General features: G+C 33.7%; 1 protein-coding gene across 1 annotated transcript in view; it reads right to left on the bottom strand.

The window, feature by feature from the left end:
• Window positions 1-3,355: 3,355 nt before the first annotated feature.
• SUZ12 (SUZ12 polycomb repressive complex 2 subunit) overlaps window positions 3,356-24,852 on the bottom strand; it is a 41,543-nt gene continuing 20,046 nt past the window's right edge. The window contains exons 6-16 of the mRNA XM_004385394.2: window positions 23,254-23,339; window positions 21,381-21,612; window positions 20,209-20,302; window positions 15,226-15,331; window positions 11,485-11,662; window positions 9,930-10,021; window positions 9,573-9,716; window positions 8,925-9,082; window positions 7,760-7,958; window positions 7,278-7,357; window positions 3,356-5,297 (exon numbers count right to left, since the gene is read on the bottom strand). Of these exons, the coding sequence (XP_004385451.1) occupies window positions 4,952-5,297; window positions 7,278-7,357; window positions 7,760-7,958; window positions 8,925-9,082; window positions 9,573-9,716; window positions 9,930-10,021; window positions 11,485-11,662; window positions 15,226-15,331; window positions 20,209-20,302; window positions 21,381-21,612; window positions 23,254-23,339 (1,715 nt within the window). The 3' untranslated portion in view covers window positions 3,356-4,951. The remainder of the gene's footprint in view (window positions 5,298-7,277; window positions 7,358-7,759; window positions 7,959-8,924; window positions 9,083-9,572; window positions 9,717-9,929; window positions 10,022-11,484; window positions 11,663-15,225; window positions 15,332-20,208; window positions 20,303-21,380; window positions 21,613-23,253; window positions 23,340-24,852) is intronic.

The following is a 24,852-nucleotide window of genomic DNA, read 5'->3' as shown; positions in this document are numbered from 1 at the left end:
TTTTTAAGTAGATGACTGGTCTGTGAAATCCCAAAGTCTGCGACATTTCCTGATATTTGGACATTTAATAAATTCTTTTGAAATAAGACTAGTACTTTTCTTCTTTAAAAACAAAAAATTTTAGGAAAATAAAACTAATCCCTCTATTTTGTCCCATATTTAATGTTGATTAAAACAATCTTGGCCTCTCTATGCCCCTTCTATGTGTTAATCTTACATACATAAAGCAGTGTTAGAACAGTTGTAGTTTTACGGGAGAATGAGACTGTTAATATAATCTAAAAAGCATTATACGTTCTTAAAGTAGCTTGGGGGAAGAAGGAGCAAGCTTGTTAGCATGTGATTTTTTTCTTCTTAGGTGGAAACAGAAGTAAATAGACAAGACTGTTTGGGTGACAGAAAGAAAATAGTGATGCTATTCAAGAGCTAGTTACTGTACTAGGTAATTTTTGTTCATTTAATCCTTGTTGTGTTGCCACTGAGTCAATTCCAACCCATAGCAACTCTGTAATTTAATCCTTAGAAAGACCTTGAGGGAGGTATTTTAATCCCATTTTGCAATGAGGACACAAACTCAGTGTAGTTAAGTAACAGGATTCCTAACAGTCATAAAGCCACAAAATCACCAAAGTTGGGGTTCACATCCAAGCCAGTCAACTCTAAAGCCCATAATTCTCCCACCACACTGCCCTAAATTCAGGACACTAGTTTGAGATTAGATACTTTGAAACATGGTTTACTAAAATGCAAGTGAATCTCTAAAATTTAAGATTCACAAGGACAGGTACGATGTCTGGTTTATTCATCATTGTATTCCCTGTGCTTAGCTAATGCATAGGCCATAGTAGGTGCTCAGTATGTATTTATTGAATAAAAATAAAGCTTTCTGTGCTTATCCACATGGCAACCACAGTCCTTCCACTGCAAGACCTCACTTAAGAGTCAGTCCCCCAAGTAAGACAAATAAGGATAATTTAGAACTCACTCAGAAAATCCTAGTTGGATCAGTAACAACAACAAAACCCATTGCCATTGAGTCGATTCCAAGTCATAGCAACCCTATAGGACGGGGTAGAACCGCCCCATAGGGTTTCCAAGGAAGGCGTGATGGATTTGAACTGCCGACCTTTTGATTAGCAGGCAAGCTCTTAACCGCTGAGCCACTGGGGCTCCAAGGATTAGTAAACGAGCTAATATTTATTGGATCCCTGTTACATTCTAGGTACTGTGCTAAGTGATTCATAAACTTAAATGTCAAATTATAAAAAGCCTTTAGGATTTCTGATACATGTATAGCCTCACCTTTTCCCTGGAGTAACAAGCAGTAAATTACCAAAGGAATATGTTTATTTGGGGACAAGAGACAGAAGAAATAGTGACTGCAGTTTTGATCTGAGTCCTGGGAGAGTATGAGTCTTACTTGAATTCCCAATCCCAGTGCTTGGTACAAGTGCTGGCACAGAGATATTCAGTAGTCGAAAGAATGGATGCTAGTGGTAGCATGCTAGAAGAGCAGGTAGAAAGCTATTTAGGTTCTGGATAAAGTACAGAGTAATAGCTTGGACACAAATATGATTCCAGGAGATGGAGCACCTGCAGATGGCGCCTGGTTGAAGCCCTGCCATGTGGGTAGGGTGGTTGTCAGAAATGGGAAGACTAATAGGGTAGCCCAAAGATAACAACCCTGTTCTCTAGAACTAGCTTTATAAAGTGATTCATCCCACTGGACATTTAATTAACAATCTTTTACTTTTAATAATTTACTTGAGTGAATTTTTATCCCTATATGAAAATCAGCAGTACACTTGTAGGAAGTAGTACATAGAAGTGTTAAGATGCTCCAGAAACTGGTCTTAGGCTACCCACGAAGAGTATCAGAGAGCGTGGTGTGCCCTGGTGATTCACTTGGGAGGGGAGACTACATACAGTGAAAAAAAGACTGGATAGACAGACAAGGTTAATCGGGAGGAAGAGCATGATCTTTTTACTGTGTCAACAAGGGGGAACCATTAAAGAACACTGCTTTAATATGGTAGTCAGTGTAATAAATCCTCACATATTTCTACTTTTCTAGGAGCAGTGTACCTTTAGATTACTTTAGCAAGTAGAAAATTTAAATTGAATGTTTTAGGAACTCTTTTTGGCAGTGAACTTCTTTAAAACCAAAAAACCAAACCCACTGCCATCAAGTCGATTCCGACTCATAGTGACCCTATAAGACAGGGTAGAACTGCCCCATAGGGTTTTCAAGGAGCGCCTGGTGATTTGAACTGCTGACCTTTTGGTTAGCAGCCATAGCTCTTAACCACTACGACACCAGGGTTACCATGTTCCTACATGTTACAAGTCCTGTGTTAGGCACTTACCCATTCTACCTGGATCTCAGTGGGAAAAGCAATCCTCCTCTAACTCCCCCTCTCCATTTTTTAAGTTTTAAATATTGGAAATATAAAAATAATAGGCAGTACATTCAGATGTTTCAAAAATGGCACAGTGAAAAGTCTACTTCCCACACCTGTCCTTTAAATCCAGCTTTCTTCCCTGAAAGCAGTTGTTTCTGTGTATCACTTTAGGGATAGTCTACAAAAGCCCAAGCAAATACAGGTATATATTAGTTGTGCGTATTCTATACATCTCCTCCTGTCAGCCTACAATCATGTTCAAACTTCCTATTCAAGAATTCCCTGAATTCTTCCTTTGACCTGTCTACCTCTTGCTATGGCCTCATCTTTCACATACTCTTGATGACAAATTTCTCTAACTCATTTTCCACTTATGTAAATCTCATAAAATACTAGTTGCAATTGATGTTACTAGAATTGAAGGCATGATTTCACATTCATTTTTTCTCCATTTCTTACTAGCTAGGATCCATTATTTTGTGTACTTTTTCTGGATCCTGATTCTGCTAGCCAAGTGAAATATTTAATGCACACATTAACAATGCATAACAAAACAAAACAAAACAATACATCTTTTATATTATTGAACTTTATGTACAAAATCATTTGATTTCAAATAAACATTTAATGTAAAAACAAACGTTCTTTTAAACTGAATTTTTTTTTACATCTATTGTACCATTCAAATGTTTTATCATCTTACATGATTTCTTCAAAATCTCTTATCAAGGGTACATATAGAAAAGCATTTTTTTTATAAATAGAAACAAAGGGTTTTTTTTCAGCTTTTATTATAAGATGACATAAAAAGTTTACTCAACAAAAGTAATTTCATTACTATTTGGGGGAGGGAATCACCAACTTTTTGTGCAAACAATGCTAGCCTTCTTTTAAGCATTAAGAGCATAACTGCTTAAGAAATGACATAAGCAATAATTCTACACCTACGTCTCCCCTAAAATATTTTTTTTTTTTTTTTTTTTTTACAATATGTGCACAGCTTTAGCAAATTAAAGCCCGAGAGAAATGCTTGAGATCCACTATCCAGAGGCATAATCAGAGTTTACTGTAACTCATCATTTGGAGAGCTTACCAAATTAAGGAGTCTGTAATGAAAGCTGCAGTTTCCCTCTTCCCTATTTTTTAACACAAAAATCAATGACTAAGAACTTAATACTGGATGACAAATCACATCCACATTATTAGTTAAATAGTCTCACAGTTAAACACATCTTAAACACCAATCAGTATTTACATTTTATAAATTTCTGAAGACACCATTAGAAAGCTTATATATCCCTTCATTAAACAAAATAGGGAACTGCATCTGATGGTGGTGGAATGAAATTAAAAAATTAAAAATACCTGTATTTACAGCAGCATTGATCCTTTATAAATAAAGAATATGAAAATGCAATATCTTTAAGGATAATAAAAAATTGAGGTGATGTTACTCAACCACAGTGCTTGGAGTTGGAATAAAAACCTATTGGTGCTTGTTAATGTGCCAGTAGTGAAACCACTTTCTGTTGGAGAAAATCCAACTGCAAATATGTGCATAAAACACATATAACACAGGGCAAAATTGCTCAAAACGATTCAAGTCAGCTTATCTGTATTGGATATTCTAATCATGAAATACATTTACAAAGACATCTCTGCCAAAAAAGGAGGGGAAGGCATAACATTTCCCCCTTGAAAGTGGCATCTTAAAAATCTCAAACTCATTCTTCTCTTGGTTTACATCCTAATGAAAAGATGTGGACAGCTGAGTTTATCATGTGATTACCTAACTGAAAAAGAAAAACCAGAAACAGCAAAACGTTCAAGTTTAAAAGAATATACTGGGTGAGCAATACACTAAAATTATCCACATAAAAACAAATGGTCAGTAACTATATAAACCAATATGGCATTTCACTGTCAACAATGTGGAAAAATTAACATCTCAAACAGGCCTAAGACGAAGAAGTGCTATTTTAAAATTGTAAAATGAACTTATTTAATGTAAAATAATCTAACATTTTAATTTTTCATTCCAAATTGTTAAATGATTTCAAAATCAGGGATCAAGGTTTGACTGCAAATAGTAATCCAACATAATTTCATAAAATTTTTCAATTTTTTAAAAAGGGAATTGCATTCAATTTTCCTTCCCCAAGAAAATGTCTCACAAAGTAGAAAAACAGCCAGTCACAAATGCAAAGAACATTATAATTTAACTATATGAAATAATTTCTAGATTATCAATTCAATATATTTCATAAGACAATTGTTGGAAGTTAAAAAAAGCTCTCTCTGAAGTACTGCTTTCCATGCTCAAACTAGAGAATATTGTAATGACATCAGTAAAACCGATAGACATGTAATGCTTGCATAATGAAGTGAAGAAGAACCCTGATAGAAATAGCCTTGTTGAAATCATTTACTTCATCTACAGTGCCTGTTTGGAACCTATGATTAAAAACAAAAAAACAGTCTTCTTTCTAGAGGTTGAATTCCCCAGAATGCAATTTCAGTGTTTGTCCATAATATGGGGTCAGGCCTTTTCAGAGTTTTTGTTTTTTGCTCTGTTTTAAAACCCCTGAGACACCATCTGTTTCCAAAGCTTTCTCTTTTGAGTTAATTTCACTAAATCCATTTGCTGTCCCATTTTGTTCTTCACTAATTTCTTCATTTGCAGGGGAAGCAGATTCTCCTTTTTCTAATTTTTGCTGCATTTCACGGAGCTTGGTAACAGCTTTATCTATTGACATTATGCTAATAAGATTAAAGTCATGCATGCTGACTAGATGAAGCATGAAGTTTCGACATAAATTCTTCTTAATTATTTTCTGTCCATAATTTTCTACAAACAGCATACAAGCATGATTCATTTGATTGTCAGCAATAAACCTATTTAATAAAAAAAAAACAACAGTGATGCAAAGTATTTTTTTCAAATGCAATAGTGATAACCATTGCAGAACAGTAAGACTACACCCAAATCTAGTAAGTGATGATATAACAAGTAGCAAAACTATAGTGAAATTGTGAATGAGCTTACCATTTTAGAAATTTAAAGAGATTTAATCTAACCAGAGCTTAGCCAGGTGCCATTAGAATGCTGCTGTTGTTGGGTACCTTCAAGGTGATTCCGACTCATACTGACCCCCTGTCACAGACTAGAACTGCCCCACGGGGTTTTCTTGGCTGTAATCTTTATGGAAGCAGATTGCCAGGTCTTTCTCCCACAGAGCCGCTGGTTGGATCTGAACCGCCAACCTTTCAGTTAATACCCAAGTGCTTAACCATTGTACCACCAGGGTTCCTTGCCATTAGAATAGTAGATGTAATTTGTTTTTGCTAATGAAATTATAAACAGCAATCTTAAAAGTATAAAATATTTTCTCCTGCCATACCACTTCCATTAACACTTTCTATATACACACTAACAATTCTCTTTTATTCTCTCCCTTGATCTTGCCATACTTTCCCGTTAAAGCAGCAGTGCTTCTCTACATATTCAATTCATGGCAAACATCTGAAAAAATAACGGTGTCACACCAAGGGATGGTATAGTGTGGCTGTGTCGATGGAAAGCCAATGGGAGGTGGGGTGGGGTACATGAACAGTGAATAAACTGACTACCAACTGAAACCAAACAGGCGAGAATAACTGCTAAGTTACCACTGAAACTGAGAGTCCAACATAGAGTCTTAAGGCCTGCCTGCAGATCTAAAGAAAATCTAATTAGTTTACCTAACTACCTGTCACTATATAATGAACCCCAATAGCTGCTATGCAACAGACTAAAACAGAAGTGAATAATTTGACTAAAATTACATCTTGAAACTAGCCTATCAGGACAATAGGAAAAACAGATATAACCCAAGGTTCCATATATATACTTTACTCATAACTTGAGTTTTAATGACTAAAACAGAGATTAGGCAAACTTTTTCTCTAAAGGGTCAGATAGTAAATATTTTCAGCTGTGTGGGCCACATGCGATCTCCAACTTTTTTCAAACACCACTTGAAAAATATAAAAGCCATTCTTGGCTCAAGGGCAGTACAAAAACAGGTTATGGGCCATGCACCCAGACACCTGCACTAGAACTTATACACCAACTCCTCTTCACTCCCCAAGAGTATAGAAAGTACCCTCTTCCTGATTATCTCAATGGTCTTAAATGAAAAAACCTTGGATGCTTGTGCTACAGAAAAATCCTTAAGGTTCTAAATAAAGAAGGCAGGTAGAGAACAAAACTATGTATATTAATACAGGGAAGGAGTCACAAATTCATGAGAAGTTATAAGAATTGTTCTACTTTGAAATGGTAACAAATGAGAAATCAGAAAGGCTATTTATATTTTATTCTGTAAGCAATTGTAAAAAAAAAAGTGTAGTAGTAGCTGTGGTAAGTGATTTTCAGGATTTCCAGGCAAGTAGCACACAGCTTATCATTTTAGTATCCCCTGGCAATAAAAGGAATGAAAACTGCATAATTTAAAAAAATGTACAGAGGAATTTTAATTTAATGAGCTTTTAGAAGTTATTCTGCCTTTACATTATTAAGTCACAATAAGTGAAAAGGTTAAATTCAGTTGATGATAACATTAAAGTTTTTTTTTAATGTAAATATTGAAAGAAAAACTTTGGGCCTGTTTTAGAGAAATTAAAAATAAAAATCTGCTGTTAGATGGAATGATATCCATTCTTTGAACATCACCATTTTCCTATACATGCAGTTATAATACTTTGGACTCGGATAAGATGTAGGACACATACCTAAATTAATGGAATTTTTAATAAGATTCTGACATACATTAATAGAATGTGAAGCATCAAGAGTATAAGGTAAACAGAATATTTAATTTAGAAATACCCTACCCATGCTTCATGACATGGAGATTCCATAATTTCATCACTTCTTTCTCTCCTTCATTAACGTCGGAAAATTCTTCAATTTGCTAAAAGAAAAAAAGAAAAAACCTATTAAATACAGAATGAATACAACTGGTATTTCTAGGAAAAAATTTGTGAGAATGTAAAAAATAGAATGTTTTGCAACAAAAATACCACTTCTTTATATAAAAGTCAACATTTCTTAAACTTCCATTTAAGCTATGAAATAGTTTCCTATAAATGTACATATGAAAATACACAATACAAAGTCACACTAAGAAAATCTGTTTTTCCTTTAGACGGCAACCTTTTAAATGGCAGTTATGAAACGTGTGGATTCCTGAATTCCTTAGTTTAGCAAAAGTTCCTTTAAGTCGTAAGTCTAATTCATATTAAACTGCTAATAGTTTTCAAAATTCATTTAACTATAAAATTCTAAGATCATTGCTAGGAATGATAATAATTACTGTAATGGTTTTTTCTCTTAGCCATTCAGGATCTTTTTCATCTTCACTATCTACTTCCATTTCTTGTGGACGGAGAGGTAAGCAGGTATCACTATGGAAATACAGACGATTGTGTCCACTACTATATGTTCGTTGCTGTTCCACTTCACCATCTTCAGATTCAAGAAATTCAGACATGCTTGCTTTTGTTCGTTTTGGCCTAATGAAAAGAAATAAATGTTGATATAATATGCTATCTACATCATGTAATTACATGACTTAGAATTGAGGGCTGTAAAAATTTGACAATACTACCATTTTATAAAACTGACCACAAATCAACTCTATTTGAGGCAGTCCCCAAAAAACAAAAATAGTAACAAAGATTATTTTCTTTCTGTACATAATGTGAAGCAGACCCATTATGTATCAATTTAAACACCAAAATATTAAAGATAAACTTGTCTTTCTGGGTTTGAAAAATAAACCTAGAAAAAAGAGAAACATGATTAAAAAGGAAGAAAGGCTAGTTAAGTCACAGAAAAATAAAATGAGAATATGTATACTAACACATTTAGGTATATTCACAAAGCAGAAAAACCACAACACTGATTATACAGTGTTATTACAGATTATTACACAACTCTTTGGGAATTTTTTTTTTTTTTTTAACTAGTTTTACAGAAATAAAAAATTCCTTTTGGTTAACTTTAATCTCAGTAGCCAACCTGCTGCCATGAATGTACCATGGTAACTCTAAAGCCTAACGGAAGGAAAACCAGTCCCAGGTACTGCCTAGCTGGATACTATCATGCAGGCTTCTTTATGTTTCACACCACCCAAGCAGAGTCCATCCTTTTGCAGGTGCCTACCTAGGTATAAACACACAGCAACTTCCACTGAAGGAGTCTTTAATCCCACTAACCAATGCAGCAGTGCAACATTAACAGCTAAAATACAGGGAAAAGCTGTGAGGAGGAGGTAAGAAAGCCCCTATGTAAATAACGGCTGGGGAGGGTTACAAAGGATAAAGCCACCCCCAGACACTTAGCTAGTACTGAAATAATGTTGCACTGGTGATTTCCACCTGAACAGTAGCCATGTCTGGCTCCTTTCTGATTCCTCCAACATCATCAACAAGGAGTCAGGGAATAAACTTTTGTTGTATGGCCTTTTTTTTACCTACCTGCACACAAGTATGTGTGTGATAGGAGTTCTCTTTACTGGTCCATTTCGACTAAAGGCAAATCCAGGCTGGCGATGAATATCCTGAGGATTTCCTGCATAGGAGCCATCGTAACACTCATTGATAGAAACATCTATCCTAGCACCTTTTGGATGATACTGTAACAAAAATGGCAAGGTGTTTAGGAAAGAAAAAATTATCCTACACTAAATACCTATTCTCCAATTTAGTTAATTAAAAAGTATTTGTGGGTTCTTAAATTTGAAGCCTAAAACAGGCCAGGGACATCAGCATGGTGAACAGAAAGGGACAGACCTAGAATCAAGACTTGTATGAAATCCTGGCTGTGCCATTTATTAGCTTGATAACTTTACACAAATTATTTCTTATCTGACCAAGAATGAGGAAAATACCCCTTAATTCAAAAATAATTGTGTGAGGATAATGTGAGTCAATACACGTGCAGTATGCAAAAATGTTAATGATTATTCCAAATATATGTAAAAATGAATCATTCATTGTAATCAATGTATATAGCTATCCTTCAACAGCAAATGTCTTGGTACTTTTTCACAAAGGATAACTTTTTAAAGTTAGGTTTTCTTATATTTATTTTACTGGTAAGAAAAAAAGTGAAAAGTTACTCACAACATAATTGAAGATAAATCTGCTATGGCAGAGTTTAAGATGCTTGAGTAAGCTATAAAGTTTACGACAGTTCAGGGTGCACCAAGGGCAATGCAGGTCATCTCTTGCTTCAGTTTGTTGTCTTGTATTGTTGTTATAAAGGAACTGGGAAGAAAAAAAAAAAACACAGCAAACTCCCAAGTTTCACATTTCAAAATATGTTTCAATCTCATCTGTAAAATAATTTAAAAGAGAAACAATCTAAAAGGAAAATTAAGTTACATACTTTTTATTTAATGTGCCAAAATAGTTCAGCTCTAACATAAAAACAAATACATTTTCATGATTACTTAAAAAAGAAGGGTCAGCTATGTTTACCTGATAAAATATTCTTAATTTTTGTCGGTTTTCATTTGAAGTATCTTTTTCTTTTCTTGTTTGTAGATCTGTAGTCAGTGATTCTTTAACAGCTGAAAATACATGTCTTTATATTTAATGAAAATATTTGCTTTTATAGTTAAATATCTTACCAAAATGATTAAACACTGAAGGTTTCACAGAATTCTAACTATAGTGTATAACATAATTATGCATACCACAACTGATGATCACAGAAACAATAATTCCCTTAACCAGCACCCCTAATTAGATGTTAAAAGTCTTTATTGGCAGGATGCATTTTTTCCCTTTAAAAACCACTTCCTTTGTCGTAATCCATTGTAATAGTAACCCAAGTAATTATACGTGGTCACTATACTAAGTTTTAAGCACTCAGAAGGCCAGTGTGTAGTTGTGATCGGTCTTCATATTTCCAGTGCCCAATAGTGAGCAGGCACTCACTATATGTTGGTCTAACAGAAACTAGGTAAAAACTGATTGTATAAAAATTACTCCAAATCCAAAAGATAATCACTGAAAATAATTTTGGAATATTTCCTTTTAGGCTTAAGAAAAAAAGAATATTTTTCCTGACATAACTATTCCATATACACAGTTTTATACAAAACTTTTTTTTAGCATATCATAAGTACTTTTTTACATTGTAACAATTATTTTATCTATCTGAGTGGCTACAGAGTATTTTGAGACATGCCTGTACTATAATTTATTTGGGAAATCTTTTCCCTGATGTGGGCCATGTCTTCTATCTCTTTAATCTGACCATTACAGTGACTTGCATACAGTGAACGGACACGAGTGGTCAGTGTCAAAGACAGCTGTCTTAAGCTTTCTGCCTTCTTTACACAGACTTGGATAAAACAGTTCAGATGCTCTCAGGTCAAGGACAGTGTTCCTTATCAGGCAGATACAAAATGACAGAACACTGCATCTTGGGCCTTAACTCATGAGAGAGCTTTCCTCTTAAAATACATAGTATTTACTGTAAAATTTAACCTGATAAAATCCAGATTACAATGATTCTCTTCTAGCCCTAAAATTTAAAAAATAGTCTGAAATACTGAATTCAGTGCTACAACATATACAACTTTTTCTGTGAATTACAAAAAGTATAGTTCCACCAAACCCTTTATATTTGCAATTCCAAAACCTAAAAAAGCTCTGAAAACCAAGAGATTTTTCATGAGTTTCCAGCAAATTTATTTAATGGAAAAACTTCTCCTGAATTAATATGAAGCTACCTATAGATCCTACTTGGAGGTGTTATATATGGCATATATACTATACAGCATATTATATTTCTAAAGAAAATTAGATACTGCCACACACATTTAGCACAAGGGTTTAGAATAAGGGATCATCAATCAGGACTTCAACACAAAACTTAACATTTAATATAAAAGAACTCTAATTTATTCATAATCTGTCTAATAAGTAAAATATTATTTCCCAAAGAATAATTTACATGAAGAAAAAGAATGATGTAAGTCCTAACTCCACAAACCTTTACTTTGATAAAAAGATGTTTACTTACCAATAGTTTGAGTAGGTTTAACTGAACCAGGCTTGTTTTCTTGATGGAGACTCTCTGAATTTCTAGTGGCAAGAGGCTTGGCAATAGGAGCTGTAGATTTATCATTGGTCTCTCCTGTCCAGCGAAGAGTAAACTGCAACGTAGGTCCCTGAGAAAATGTTTCAAATGGAGGCAGCCTCTGAAAAGGAAAAAAAACATGAAAAGAGTGCACAATCACACAATAAATTGAAATTAGAGGGATTTAAAAGCTACTATTTATTATGAGATGTCAAATCAAAGAGACTTTCATTGAAAACTCAAATGCCTGCAGTGATAGCCAAGCAAGTAAAGTGAATGTATGGAGCAGCAGACACTGTAGAAATGGAGAATTTAGGCTGTCTAAAAGGGGCAGCAACTTACTAGCAATAGCCGAATTGCTGCCGTGTAAATACTGGCCCAGTACAGCCAGATATTCAGATTTTTTCAAAAGAAGTCAGAACTCCCAAGTTTACATGGGAAATCTTCCCATTTTTAAACATGGGTAACCAATTCAAGGAGGAGCCCTGGTGGTGCAGTGGTTAAAGCACTCAGCTGCTAACCAAAGGTGAGTGGTTCCAACCCACCAGCTGTTCTGCAGGAGAAAGATGTGGCAGTCTGCTTCCATAAAGATTTACAGCTTGGGGAATCCTATCGGGGAGCAGTTCTACTCTGTCATATAGGGTCGCTATGAGTCGGAATACTCTATGGCAGTGTTTAGTAACCAATTCAAAAAGTCTTTTAAAAACCTGTGGTACTCAAATCCTGCCAGTTTGGAACCTCTGCTCTTAAGTGACCAATTACTTTTCCTTCTGTAAACTGAACAGCTTTGGCAATTAGTAATTTTCCCTGACTTCCCTCAGCTGCATTGACAATGACTATTCTTGCTTTTCTTTGGTTTTGGCAGACTGAACTATCTTTTGCTTTTCCGTGTCCACCTCTAATTATTTATAAGACAACTCTTCTCGTGGTCTCAATTCCTAGCTAACTTTTAGCCATCTGCCCCCATCTGTCACTCATCCTCAAGGTTCTACCTTCAGATAATGACGACAAATTGGTCCTCCATTCTTATCTTTATACTTGAGCTCCAAACTCGTATCTCTGATTGTTTCTTGGACATTGTCACTTGGACCCGAGTATCTTTAGAAGTGAATCTATTATCTTCTAAAATAAACTTTCCATCCCAGATACAATTATTTTTTTTAGAATTATCATTCCACGAGTAATCCTAAACTAAAAAAACTGGAATCACATTTGACCCCTATTCTTTATTTCTCATCACGAAGTCCTTTCTGAAATGTCTATTATTTCTACCTCTCCCTTCAATAATCACAGCAATAGTATAGATCCTTATTGCCTTATCATTACTGTATCTCAGCTGCTCTTCCTGCTTTTTATCACTTCCATATACAGGAGACCAAATAATCTTCTCGTAGACGTTCTTCATGTCATTCTCTTTCGTAGAAACCTTCAGTGGGTTCCTATTTCTTTTTAAACTGCCATACAAGACTGAACTGCTACATCTTCATTACAAATAATCCTTTTAAAATTGTAATTTTAGACCGGAACAAGGTAAATGTGTGATCATATAAACTGGTTTTGACACAGCAAGTCCATATCCAGGAGTCTAGCTTATAAAAATACTCATAATGCAGAAATATACACATACAAGTATATTAACTACAGCATTTCTGCAAATGTAAAAAATTAAAATAACCTAACTATCCATTAGAATGGGGTTGGTTTAGTAAACTATGGGACATTTAGTTTAATACCACAGAGCTTTTAAAAAGAGGTAAATCTGTATGTCCTGAGTTGGAAGGATGTCTATTTTATTTTGCTGCAAACAATTTATTTTAAAATCTTATATATAATCCTTATTTTCTCATGGACAAACCTGACATACTTTAAGAAATTTAAAGCAAAAAGATTAATGAAGATAAATGTCTGTAGATAATGCAAACACTATAGATAAGTATGAAGAAATAAAAATTCTATGAAATTCCATCACCTAGGGAGATATTATTGTATTAATTCTATAAAAATGAGATTATGCACACTATTATTAAAATTTAAATATCATGGAAATGTTCTTTTCCAACTATCATAATCATACTTTTTAAGGGCTATCCGTTTAGATTTAACTTGTTTCCAATTTTTCACTATTTAAAAAATGCCGAGAAGAGCTACTACCTCCATCTTTTCACTTAACCAGTTACTACTTTTTGACAAAATTCTGAGTTATTATTAAAGACTATATATACAATTTTAATTTTTATACATAGTTAGTATTCCCTCCAGTAAGACTGCACCAACTTTTCTTACATCAAAGCATTATTTTAGAGTAATGGGTACTAACATCCCCACCACCACCAGAAACTGTCAATCCTTTTAATCTTCATCAAACTAGTAGTCAAAAATATTACATCTGATTTTTTTTGCATGTTTCTGAATACTAATAAGGTTGAACTTTTAAAATTTTTACTAGCCATCTATATTTCTTCTTTTTAAGAACTGCCCGATTGTCCTTTATCCATTTTTCCTACTGGATTGCTTTTTTTAATATACATTTTAAAAACTGTATTCATATTAGCCTTTTCTGCATTGCAAATATTTTCCCCCAGTTCATCATTTCTCTTTTTATCTTTAGATTTTTTGCAACATAGAAATGATTTACTTTAGTCAATTTTTTGCTTTATGCATTTACCTTCTGTATGATACTTAGAAGGGCATTCCTCCCCACAAGAGTGTATTAATATTCATCTACATTTTTTCTGAAGTTATGTTGTGTTAATTTTAACATTTGTTTCTAAGCATTCTCCAATTTATTAGGTCTCAGTTTATTTCCAGATGGCTAGAGAACAGCTCTGTCAAAATTCTTAATGAATAATCCATCATTCCCATACACAGATCTGTAACATCACATTTATCATGAACTAAATTCCCAATACACATGCAACTATTTCAGGACTATACATCAGTTATCTGCTTGTTTATTCCTACACTCATAACATAGTTTTAATTCTTTTAGCTGATAGTAGATTCTACTATCTGTTAGTCAAGGCTCTCCTCAGTATACATCTCTGCAGTATCGTTACATACTTATTCTTCTAGGTTAACTTGAAACTAATTTTAAGGCTCAAAGAAATTAGGAATTTGTTTGTGAGTACATTGACCTGATAAATTTAGAAGTAACTGACATCTTTATTTTGTTGAGTTTTCCTATCCAAGAAAATATATGGATATCTATTTACTCTCTTCTCTTAGAAGAGTTATTTTAAGTATGCTTCATCTAAGTTCTGCAGATTACTAGTCATCATGTTACCTGCTGCTATTGTGACTAGGACTTAAAATAACAGCAGTTAACATTTACTGAGCACTTATTTTATGCCAAGCATGCTGCTAAGCATATTTTATTATCTCATTTAACCTATCAATTTTATGCCTCATTTTATACATGAGAAAAATGAGACATAAAGTTACTAAACTGCCAAACACCACATTAGCAAGTAAGTGATGGAGCCGAGATATGAACTCAGGTAGTCTGGTTCCAAGGATGATGTCTTCCATTAAATGCTCTGACTACATCATTTTTACTTACGTTTTTCAAAGTACAGAAATGAAAGACTCTTTACTTCCACATAAATTTGCATTTGGGGAAGAAAACATCACTCAAAAATGGGAGTTCATAATTATAACATGCTCAACCTTCTAAGTAATCCATACCTTCCCATCAAGAATAGTTTCCCATGTTGCTCTTTTCTTGCTTATAGGACATTCTTCCATTTCCTGCATGGCTACTTCATATTCCCCATCTAAAAGCTGTAAGCGCCTGTTAGACAAACACATACACTTTAGAGTTACCTGTATATTAATGTATGTACACAAATTCTACATCTTTAGATTCATACTAAAAAGTCTTTACTAAACTTATAAACTAATTTACATACCCAACAAGATTTTAAAATATGCCTATACTCCAGTACTGACAATAGCAATTTTACTGATTTACTAGAGAATTACTTCATTACTATAGTTATTCAGATAAAACGTTACAAATTTTAACTATAATATGCCTAAGGTCTCAAAACCTGGTTACTTTTTAAACATTAAGTATAAAGCAAGTGTACAGGGTTTATACTTCAAAAAATAGGGTAACAATAGTGTTACAATACTTGCCTTAGGGAACCACTAAGAATTATGCCTCTGTTATTTTTAACTATTGTAAATGCTTGAACTAGAATTCTTTACTGCTTATACTTGACCAGTAAACTAATTGATGATTATAATGATGACTGTGATAACTAAGATTATAGGGGCCCCTGGCACATACAGGTGGCTCAATAATTATTTCAGGAATGAATAAATGAAATAGCGGGTCCATCAATTAATTTACATCCATACTCGGTACAGTTACGATGTGTGTACATGTATGTGTGTGTATACAGTCATGTGTCGCTTAACGGCCACAATATGTTCTGTGAAATAGGACATTATGTGTTTGGAAGTTGTGCAAACATGCCGACATTGCGAGCAATAACATTCACTGATTTTCCACCTTCGTGTTATTTAAAAACCTTCTGTTTCACTTCCAAATTGATACTTCCTCTTTGCCTCTTGCAGCTGCTATCCCTAGCACTGGTTTTGCTGTGTTTGGGAGCCTTGATGCACATTACAGTAGTATTTTTAAAAGAAAATTAAACAGAGAAAACGCTAAAACATTCAAGAGACTTGCGATAGATGAGATTGGATGCTGCTGCCTATGAGTCAAAGCATACACTGTTACATAATAAACTTTTTAAGTAGGGAAAGTTCATGTTAAAATAACAGTAGAAAGTACAGTACATACATAAGCCAGTAACATAGGCATTTATTATGACTATCAAGATACAGTATTATTATAGGTTTTTATACGTACTGTATCATTATACATACGCCTGGCAATGCAATCACTTTGCATACAAGAAACATGAGATACACATTATGTACAGGAAGCTACTGCGTTCGCTACATCCGGTTACATCCGCTATGTCTTGTTCTCTGATCAGGATTTCTGAACTCTACTGTAACTTTATGGGACCATGGACGTATACGTGGTTGGATGTTGCCTAAACGGATGTTATGCGGCTCATGACTGTATACAGTTTATAATTTTTCTACACTTTTAAGTACTGGTAACCACTACTACCCAAAACACCATTCTTCGACCATGCTCAATAATTAACTGTAAGCTTTCACACTTTACATAGTTCATTTAATCTTCCAACAACTCCGTGAAGTAGGTACTATTTTCAGAGGAGGAAACTGAGGCACAGAGGAGTTAAGTAACTTGCTTTCTTATCACAGGAAGTTAACAAAACTAGCAAATGAATCCAGGTAGTCTGTTTCCAAAGTCTGAGTCTTAAAACAAAATGATTGAGACTTACGAACTTTTGTCTTTTCTGTTGTTCTACTTGAATTTAGTCTACTATAATAGTACATCAGCAAAGCCACTCAACTTTCTATTTGAAAAATCTAATCTGAATTTAAGTAATACATTCATATGCTTCTAAATTAAAAACCAGCTTCCCTCATTCTTTTACATGGCTACATAATACTCCATTTTATGGCTGTACATTTGATAGCTCCAGTCCAATTTACTCTCCTACCTGTAATGTATGAGGAGGCCTTTTTTCCCCACAGCCTCATCAACAGTGCTTTATCAAGCTTTTTGATCTCTGCCAATCTGATAAGTGAAAAAATGGTATCTCAGTGGACTTTAATTCAGATGTCTTATCTTTTTAATTGTTTAAGAAGCATATATACTTTCTATGTACATCCTTTACCCATTCTTCTATTGGGTTGTGGCCTTTCCCTTTTTAATTAGTATGATTTCTTTATATTAGAGGAATAAGACATCTGTCTATAATAGGAAATGAAAATAATTTCCTCCTGACTTGTCATGTTTATTTTGACTTTATGGTGGGTTTTGCTTTTTGAGAAAGTTTTTTTTTAAATTTTGCTAAAGATTTCATACTTTTCCTATATGGCTTTTGAATTTTGGTCATTCTATAGGAAGAGTTTTAACTTCTCTGAGATTATAGATACAATTTTCATACACGTAGTCCTAAGATCTTGACTTGTAAATACCATTCACCTTCTAAAAGGAAGCAGAATGCCTTGAAGAAATGGCCAATTCCAGAGCAGAGGTAGGAAAAGAAGAAGGTAAGCCTGGAATATTTTACTATTTCAGAAAATAAGGAAATACTAAAAAAAAAAAAAAAAAACAACAGATAGTCAAAAGGAAACAGGAGCCTCCTTAGAGGCCTCCTCCTGGCCAAATTTAGGACGATTTGTGCCTCAAAATGAGTAACATGAAACAGATAACAAAAGAATGAATACACAGAGTTCATTAATCCATGCTGATGCTTAAAAAAAAAAAAAAAGTACAGCTGAGTGAAGAAAAGCTCTTCTTTAACAAATATGGAAGAAATGATAAAGGTAGCACTTGGCAAAAACCATAATAATTTATTCGAGCAAGAAACTTCAATGGATTCTAAAACCATTTAGTGAAAGACTACTGGGGAGAAAAGGAAATTTGCCCTATTTCAGGTATTACCAAAGATTACATACTAATTACAAAGGGAAAAAAGTACCTTTACAATGGAGAAATATAGTGAACACCAATTTAACCAAGTAATCAAATCTCGTGTCTGTCATGTTGTACACAAAGAGCATATGGCCAATTAGTTTCCTGCCAAAAATGTTTAACCTGAATCTAATCATGAGGAAACAATGATACAAGTCCAAATTGAAAGCCATTCTGCAAAACTACTGGTCTGTACTAAAAATAAAAAGTACCACGAAAGGTAAAAAAAGAAAGTCTGGAGAACTATTTCAAACTGAAGGAAACTGGACAGATATGACAACTACCTATAGTTCTCAATTACTGATGGGGAGTAGGAGAAACAGCTTATAAAGGACATTATTATGGTCAATTGAGGAGACAGACTTTTATCTGTTGTATCATGTTCAGTTGCCTGAGTGCAATAGGTGTAATGTGGTTTATGCAGGGGAATGCCTTTGTTCTTGGTACATATGTGCTATAAGTGTTTAGGAGTGAAAAATGAAGTAAACTTTAACTGTCAAGTGATTTGAGAACAAAAACACACACACACACACAAATGTGGCAAAATGTTAACTGATCAATCTAGGTGATGCTTGTTTGGTATGCTCATTCTGTTATTCTTTCAACATGTTTATAGGTTTTGAAATTAAAAAAATAAAAAGATGGAGGAAAACTATCCCATGGTTTCTAGGTATTTTTTCATTAAATAAAAAGGTGTATTTCTTATGTTAGGAATGTTAACATACATGAAAACAATTAAAAAAATACAATGTACCCTATCCTGACTAAAATGGAACATTTACCAATACTAATGAAGCCCAGTGTGCCACATCCCAACTACTTTCCCCACTGACCACTGTCTTCGAGTACTTTAATTCTGTTGGTTTACATTCAAATCTCTGACCCACATTCAAATTTGACTCTAAAAAACAAACGCTATGTTCGTTTCTACCAGTAACATTAAGTGTTGTTGTTAGGTGCCATCAAGTTGGTTCTGACTCATAGCGACCCTACAGGACAGAGCAGAAGTGCCCCATAGGGTTTCGAAGAAATGGCTGGTGGATTTAACTGCTGACCTTTTGGTTAGCAGCCGAGCTCTTAACCACTATGCCACCAGGGCTCCAACATTAAGTGATGTATTCTAATTCACAATATAGCAGATGGAATCTATGTCATTTCTAATTATCTTTGCTTTCTTGTTAAAATCCTTGCACCTTTCTTTACCTGGTGGCTAATAAGTGATTACATTAACCATCTAATACTTTTTAAAGAATAAGTAGGAGATATGTCCTATTTGTTTTTCTTGGCTCTGTCTCCTGTACCTGGTTAACAGTGAACTGTGTGGACAGTGAGCAGCCTGGGACAAGAAACCATGGCATGCCACAGGTTTAAAACCCCCCAAATACTGCCAAAAAAGAACAGTGCAGTTGCTTCCTAGAACTTGTTTTACTGGCCCTAAGATGCTTTATTAAATATAAACTGCAAAGAGATGGTTCTAAACCCAAATGTTCTCTGCTACCCTCTGCCAAATGCACATGTAGCCACACAATAATGATTACACACAATATTCTTCCTCAATTTTAGTGAATACATAACCCCAAAATTCTCATGGGACTCACTTCATTCAAGTCTCTGCTCAACTATTACCCGCTCCTAGAGGCTTTCTCTACATAAAACTGTAATCATTCTCTTTGTCTTCATTGCACTTATGACTATGTTGTTGTAACTTTTTGGGAGTGATGTCTGTTTCCACTAAGTTGATTTAATTTTTTGGGGGTGGTACTGCTTCCTCCACTAGAATTTAAGCTTCACGAAGGCAGGGACTTTGTTGCCTTCTCACTGCCTAGAACAATGTCTGGGTAAAAGCTGACACACAGAAGCACTTGCTGAATAAACAATCTTAACCGAGTCGTCCAAATAGCTCCTCATCTATGTTTACTGCTCTTTACGTGATAAAAAGTCCAGGATTTACAAATTTGTTTTTTTCTCCATAAACCAAAGAGAAACAAAGGCAAAGAAATATTTAATTTCACCAATAGTATACTTCAGAATTAAAACCTTTCTAGAAGATTACAAGAACCACACCTGTACATCAACATTACCTGTTTTTATCAAATACCGTCATTTGTGCAACAAATGTCTTTTCTCCGTCTTCACGATTTCGTTTTCTTCTAGCTGGAAGTTCTTCGTTGACATCTGAATTTGACAAACATTTCTTATAAATTGAATATTCAAGCAAAAATTTTATTTATGCTATATGGTCCCTTAACATAAAACATACTACATTTATTCCAAATGAGATACAGATTATACTAAAGTTGAAATATTCAGACCAAACTCTTTTCAATTTTGTATTTTTACCATATGTATATGTCCTCACTTTTTGAGATTCTTTGACATTAACCCCACATTTTTGCAAATACTGTTTTCTGTCTAGAATAATCTTCCTTGCTAGGCAAACCCCTCTTCACTTAAGAACTTCAAAGGATAGTTTAAGACTCAAAGCTTATTTGTTCCATGACACTTCCATGGAATCATGTGCTTCTCCACTGAACTTATACCTCAATTACAGTACTCATCATTTTGCTGCAATTATTTATTTCATGTCTCTCTCTCTACGCTAGGTTGTGAGCCTCGAGGATAACACTGTTGTTTAATCATCTTTGTATTCCTGGTACAGTACCTATAGGTTGGGTGAAGGACTAACTCAAAGATGAATTCAGAATTGTTGGAAGAACAGAAGGATGGATAAAGGGATCGATATGTGGTAAATATGTATAATAAAATGTTAATTGTAGAACCTAAGTGGTGTGTATGCAGGTGTTCACTATTAAACTGTTTCAACTTTTCTGTATGTTTGAAATTTTTCACAGTAAAATGTTTGGGAGGATTAAGATAAATTCATTGTTTGCTAAGAAATTAACTTGAAAGACCAGTCGTTTACATTCAATATTCAATATATTTTTACAACATAAAACGTAAGTTTCATTATGCAATAATGACAACCTTACAGATTAAATATCTAATACAGCAAAATAGCCAACAGTCTAAAGGGCAGGGCAATCTACCATAAAATTAATATCTTATCAGACTATATGAGATTTGCAAAAAAGGCCACGCTATCAGAATGCATGCGATGTATTTCTAGCACTGTACCATTATCTTCCGTGGATAGGCAAGGTTTTAAAGTAATTCAAAAAGAAATACTGGTTAAATCCATTTTTATCAACCTTAATCTCTGATGACAAAATCTAGTAAAAATTATTAAAATTACCAATATTTTCATTGGTTTCTCCATTAATCATTCCATTAAACTCTCTTCTTCCCGGACGAGTCACTCTAAATAGCAATGAGTAAGACTTCACCATATGGCTGTTACTAGGTTCAAATTCATTACTGGAAACTGCAAGGGACGGGAAATTTCCAGGTTTTGTTTGATTGAGGTCAGGATTCAAAGGCACCTGCTTTTTACCTGTGGGAACTTGCCTTATTGGACAACTTACATCCTGCAAAGGTAAAGATTATTAAATTACATTTATTTGTTTGCCTGCAATTTTAAGAATTAAAAATAAAACTTCTAATCTTATCTATAAGAAACAAGGTATAGACCATAATTACCAAACGTAATGTTGATATCCTAATCATAGCTCTGAAAAGTGTGATACTACATGAAGCAAAAAGAAAATTTGGTACAACTATATTCCAAATATTAAAGCAATTGAGGTTTTTCCCAATATAATGAAAATAATGATACAGCATATCCAATATTAAACTGATGGTCATCTGAAATAGTTTTATAATATTAAAAATATGGTATTAAAACTAAAAAAAATTTACATGGGTTTAATATTTTAGTGTTTTACCTTAAATTTTCTATTTTAGCATAACAATAACTGGTGGGACCATTAAAAATGAAAAACAACTGTTGTAATAACCCCACTGGTGACAACACTATAAAACAGTAAATTCATACATTTAAACATGTTGTTTAACAGAAGGGATATCAATCATCTCATGAAAAATATGGTTATCAAGTAACCAGTTATACTGAAAGAGCATGGTAGAAGAATGGGAAGATGCAGAAGACCTTTATAATAAGAGAATATAGTTCATATCTCATGGTAGCTTGTTTGTTTTTAAATAAAGTATACAGAAAAGAACACTTTGTGTTTTTTAATCTACTCTACAAGAGTATAAAATGAAAAGTGTACGTCTCACCCATCTTCTACATCTTACACCCCACAGATGATTACTACAGTTGTGTATATTCTTCCAAGAAAATGTTTATACCTATATACTATTTTTTAAAACATAAAAAGGATCATACTATACTTACTTTATATATTTTTTCTAAATAATAATATATCTTGAAGGGAGTTGAACAGGAATGGGCCATGGTATTTCCTAACTTCTTTTTAATGTAGAGCTACACTGCTGCCTATCACCACAGCCCACTCCCTCCCTACCAATGCTCCAGTAGTTTTTGCTCCAAGTCACCTTATTATGACTTTGGAAGAACATCAGTAATAGGAGCCTCCATATATGTCAGTTCCTACTCCTCCTAAAAGACCCAAGGACTTGGGACTACTGAAAGTATTATATCTGTTGGCTTTGGTGGGTTGTCCAGGAAACTTAACCGTTTTAACACTTGTTTCTCTGGTGAAATGATGTAATCTTTATAAATAAAATTTTGAAGCAATGTATTAATAAGTTAATGGCTAATAATGCTGGCAAAAGAATTTTTTCCCTGAAAGTAGTGTCAGAAGAGATAATCCTTTTGGGGAAAACTCTTTTATCCCTTATCTAAAAATGTAATGCATAATAGCTAAGGAAGAAGCTAAGAGACTAAAGTGGTAGGGAAGCAACCTAATTCACAGCATCAGATGCTAAAATACAGCTTCTTCCCTTCATTGCCAGACAGCTATATGAGAACGTTTTGTGAAAAGACGTAGCCAGACTAGGAAAAAACATGAAGATTGTGGCGGTTGGTAAAAGCGGTTATCAGTTTTGAGTCTACTATCAACATATTTCTTAAGCTTTAAAGTTTTTAAAATTGGCTTTGAAATGTAATAAATATATATGCATCAACATATTTGATTATTAAGAAAATATTATACTTAATCTACTACAATCACTTTATACATTACCTTTCTTTTTTTATGGCAAACTTTTACAAGCAGAACTTCGAGGGTAACAGAATTTTGTTCATTTTCTGAGTTTTGTGATGGCTTATCTAAATAGAAAATCAATACTTCAAAATACATACTTTTAAAAGTATAAATGCAGTACTCATTTTCATAAGACTGGGAATTCCAAATAATAAAGACTAAAAGGACTTCCTATAATGAAGCCTTCTCAAAAGTTTACTGATTCCTTTTTTCCGCAAATCAGTTCCAAACTTTCAGCGTACTCTTTAAAATAAATGTCCTTATATATAAAATCATTTAAATAAACCTTTCACAAGACAAATATAACTACCTTTCTACTTACTGTGATTTTCTTTTGACTAAAATAAGAGGCTCAATTATTTACTGATTACTTCTGGTTTGAAGATTTAACATTTATGATAAAATAACATAATAAACATCTAGTCAAAAGTAATTTCAAAGAACATTAAGTATTATAACAGGGAAAAAGATAGCTAGTTTTTTAACTTTTCTCTGAAGCTCAAATGGGAGAATCCTATAGGCTTACGAAGTTTAAGGATTTTGATTTTGAATAAAACCAACCCACTGCAGTTGAGTCTATTCTGACTCATAGCGACTCTAAGTTCTGTATTCTCTCTATCAATTAGCTTACAAAAGCTTTGCAAATTAAGGTACAAGAGTACTCCTCTATAATTCACTTGTTTTTAAAATCCCAAAGGTGTCAATAGTTCAAAACTTTAAGTATTTAACCACTAATTCATCATTAAGCTTCAAAAATATAATAGTACTACTTTAATAGATTAATCCATAAACACACAAAGAAACAAAATAATTTTGGTTCTGTGATCTTTTAGACAACACTTTGTCTACTTAAGAACAATCTTCTCATGCAGGGTGTGTGCATAAAAAACACTTCCAAATCAGTGTTTCTGGAAGTTGCGTACAGGATAAAAACATTTTTATATAGCAAAAACATAACGTCTAAAATGTAATAAGAAAAATGCTCTTGGAAAAATACTTAACATGAAAATAGTACCCTAATAATTTTTGGCATTCATTCTAAGCAGTTTCAAGTAGTAACAGCAAAACAAAAGAAAAATCAGATTTTAGGGATCTTGATGTTGGTTTTCTATCCTGATTCTTAAAAAAGAAAACTACAGATATACCTTGAAGAGATAGAGAAGCAATAAATCTGCTTCTTTACAACTTTTACTGATTTCAAAGTTATAATTAAAAAATTATCTTCCGGTAACAGAAATCTCAACAGTTTACTTTCTCATCATGGACATCAAAAACATCCAGAAAAAATTTTGGGTGAATTTGACGAATTTTTGATTTTTACATATTTTGTCGTGTAGATTAAAAAAAAAAAAAGTTTAACCAATCTACTTTCCAAAGGTATAGTTTTAGTAAGGCATAATTTGTGTATGTTTTCTGTAAGTCCCTGGGAACAAAGAGCTAATGAACCTACAGAATTCAAATTAAAAACTTCAAAGCATGAGAGTCCATGCACTTGAGAAGTACTACACAAAACCAATCAACATGATGAACTATTAGACACAAGGATGCTATAAGACAATTATAAATAATGTAGAGAGA

The sequence above is a fragment of the Trichechus manatus genome, unplaced genomic scaffold, assembly GCF_000243295.1.
Source record: "Trichechus manatus latirostris isolate Lorelei unplaced genomic scaffold, TriManLat1.0 scaffold00138, whole genome shotgun sequence".
Lineage (NCBI taxonomy): Eukaryota > Metazoa > Chordata > Mammalia > Sirenia > Trichechidae > Trichechus > Trichechus manatus.
The sequence above is the reverse complement of the archived record's forward strand: the minus strand, read 5'-3'. Positions and strand labels throughout refer to the sequence as shown.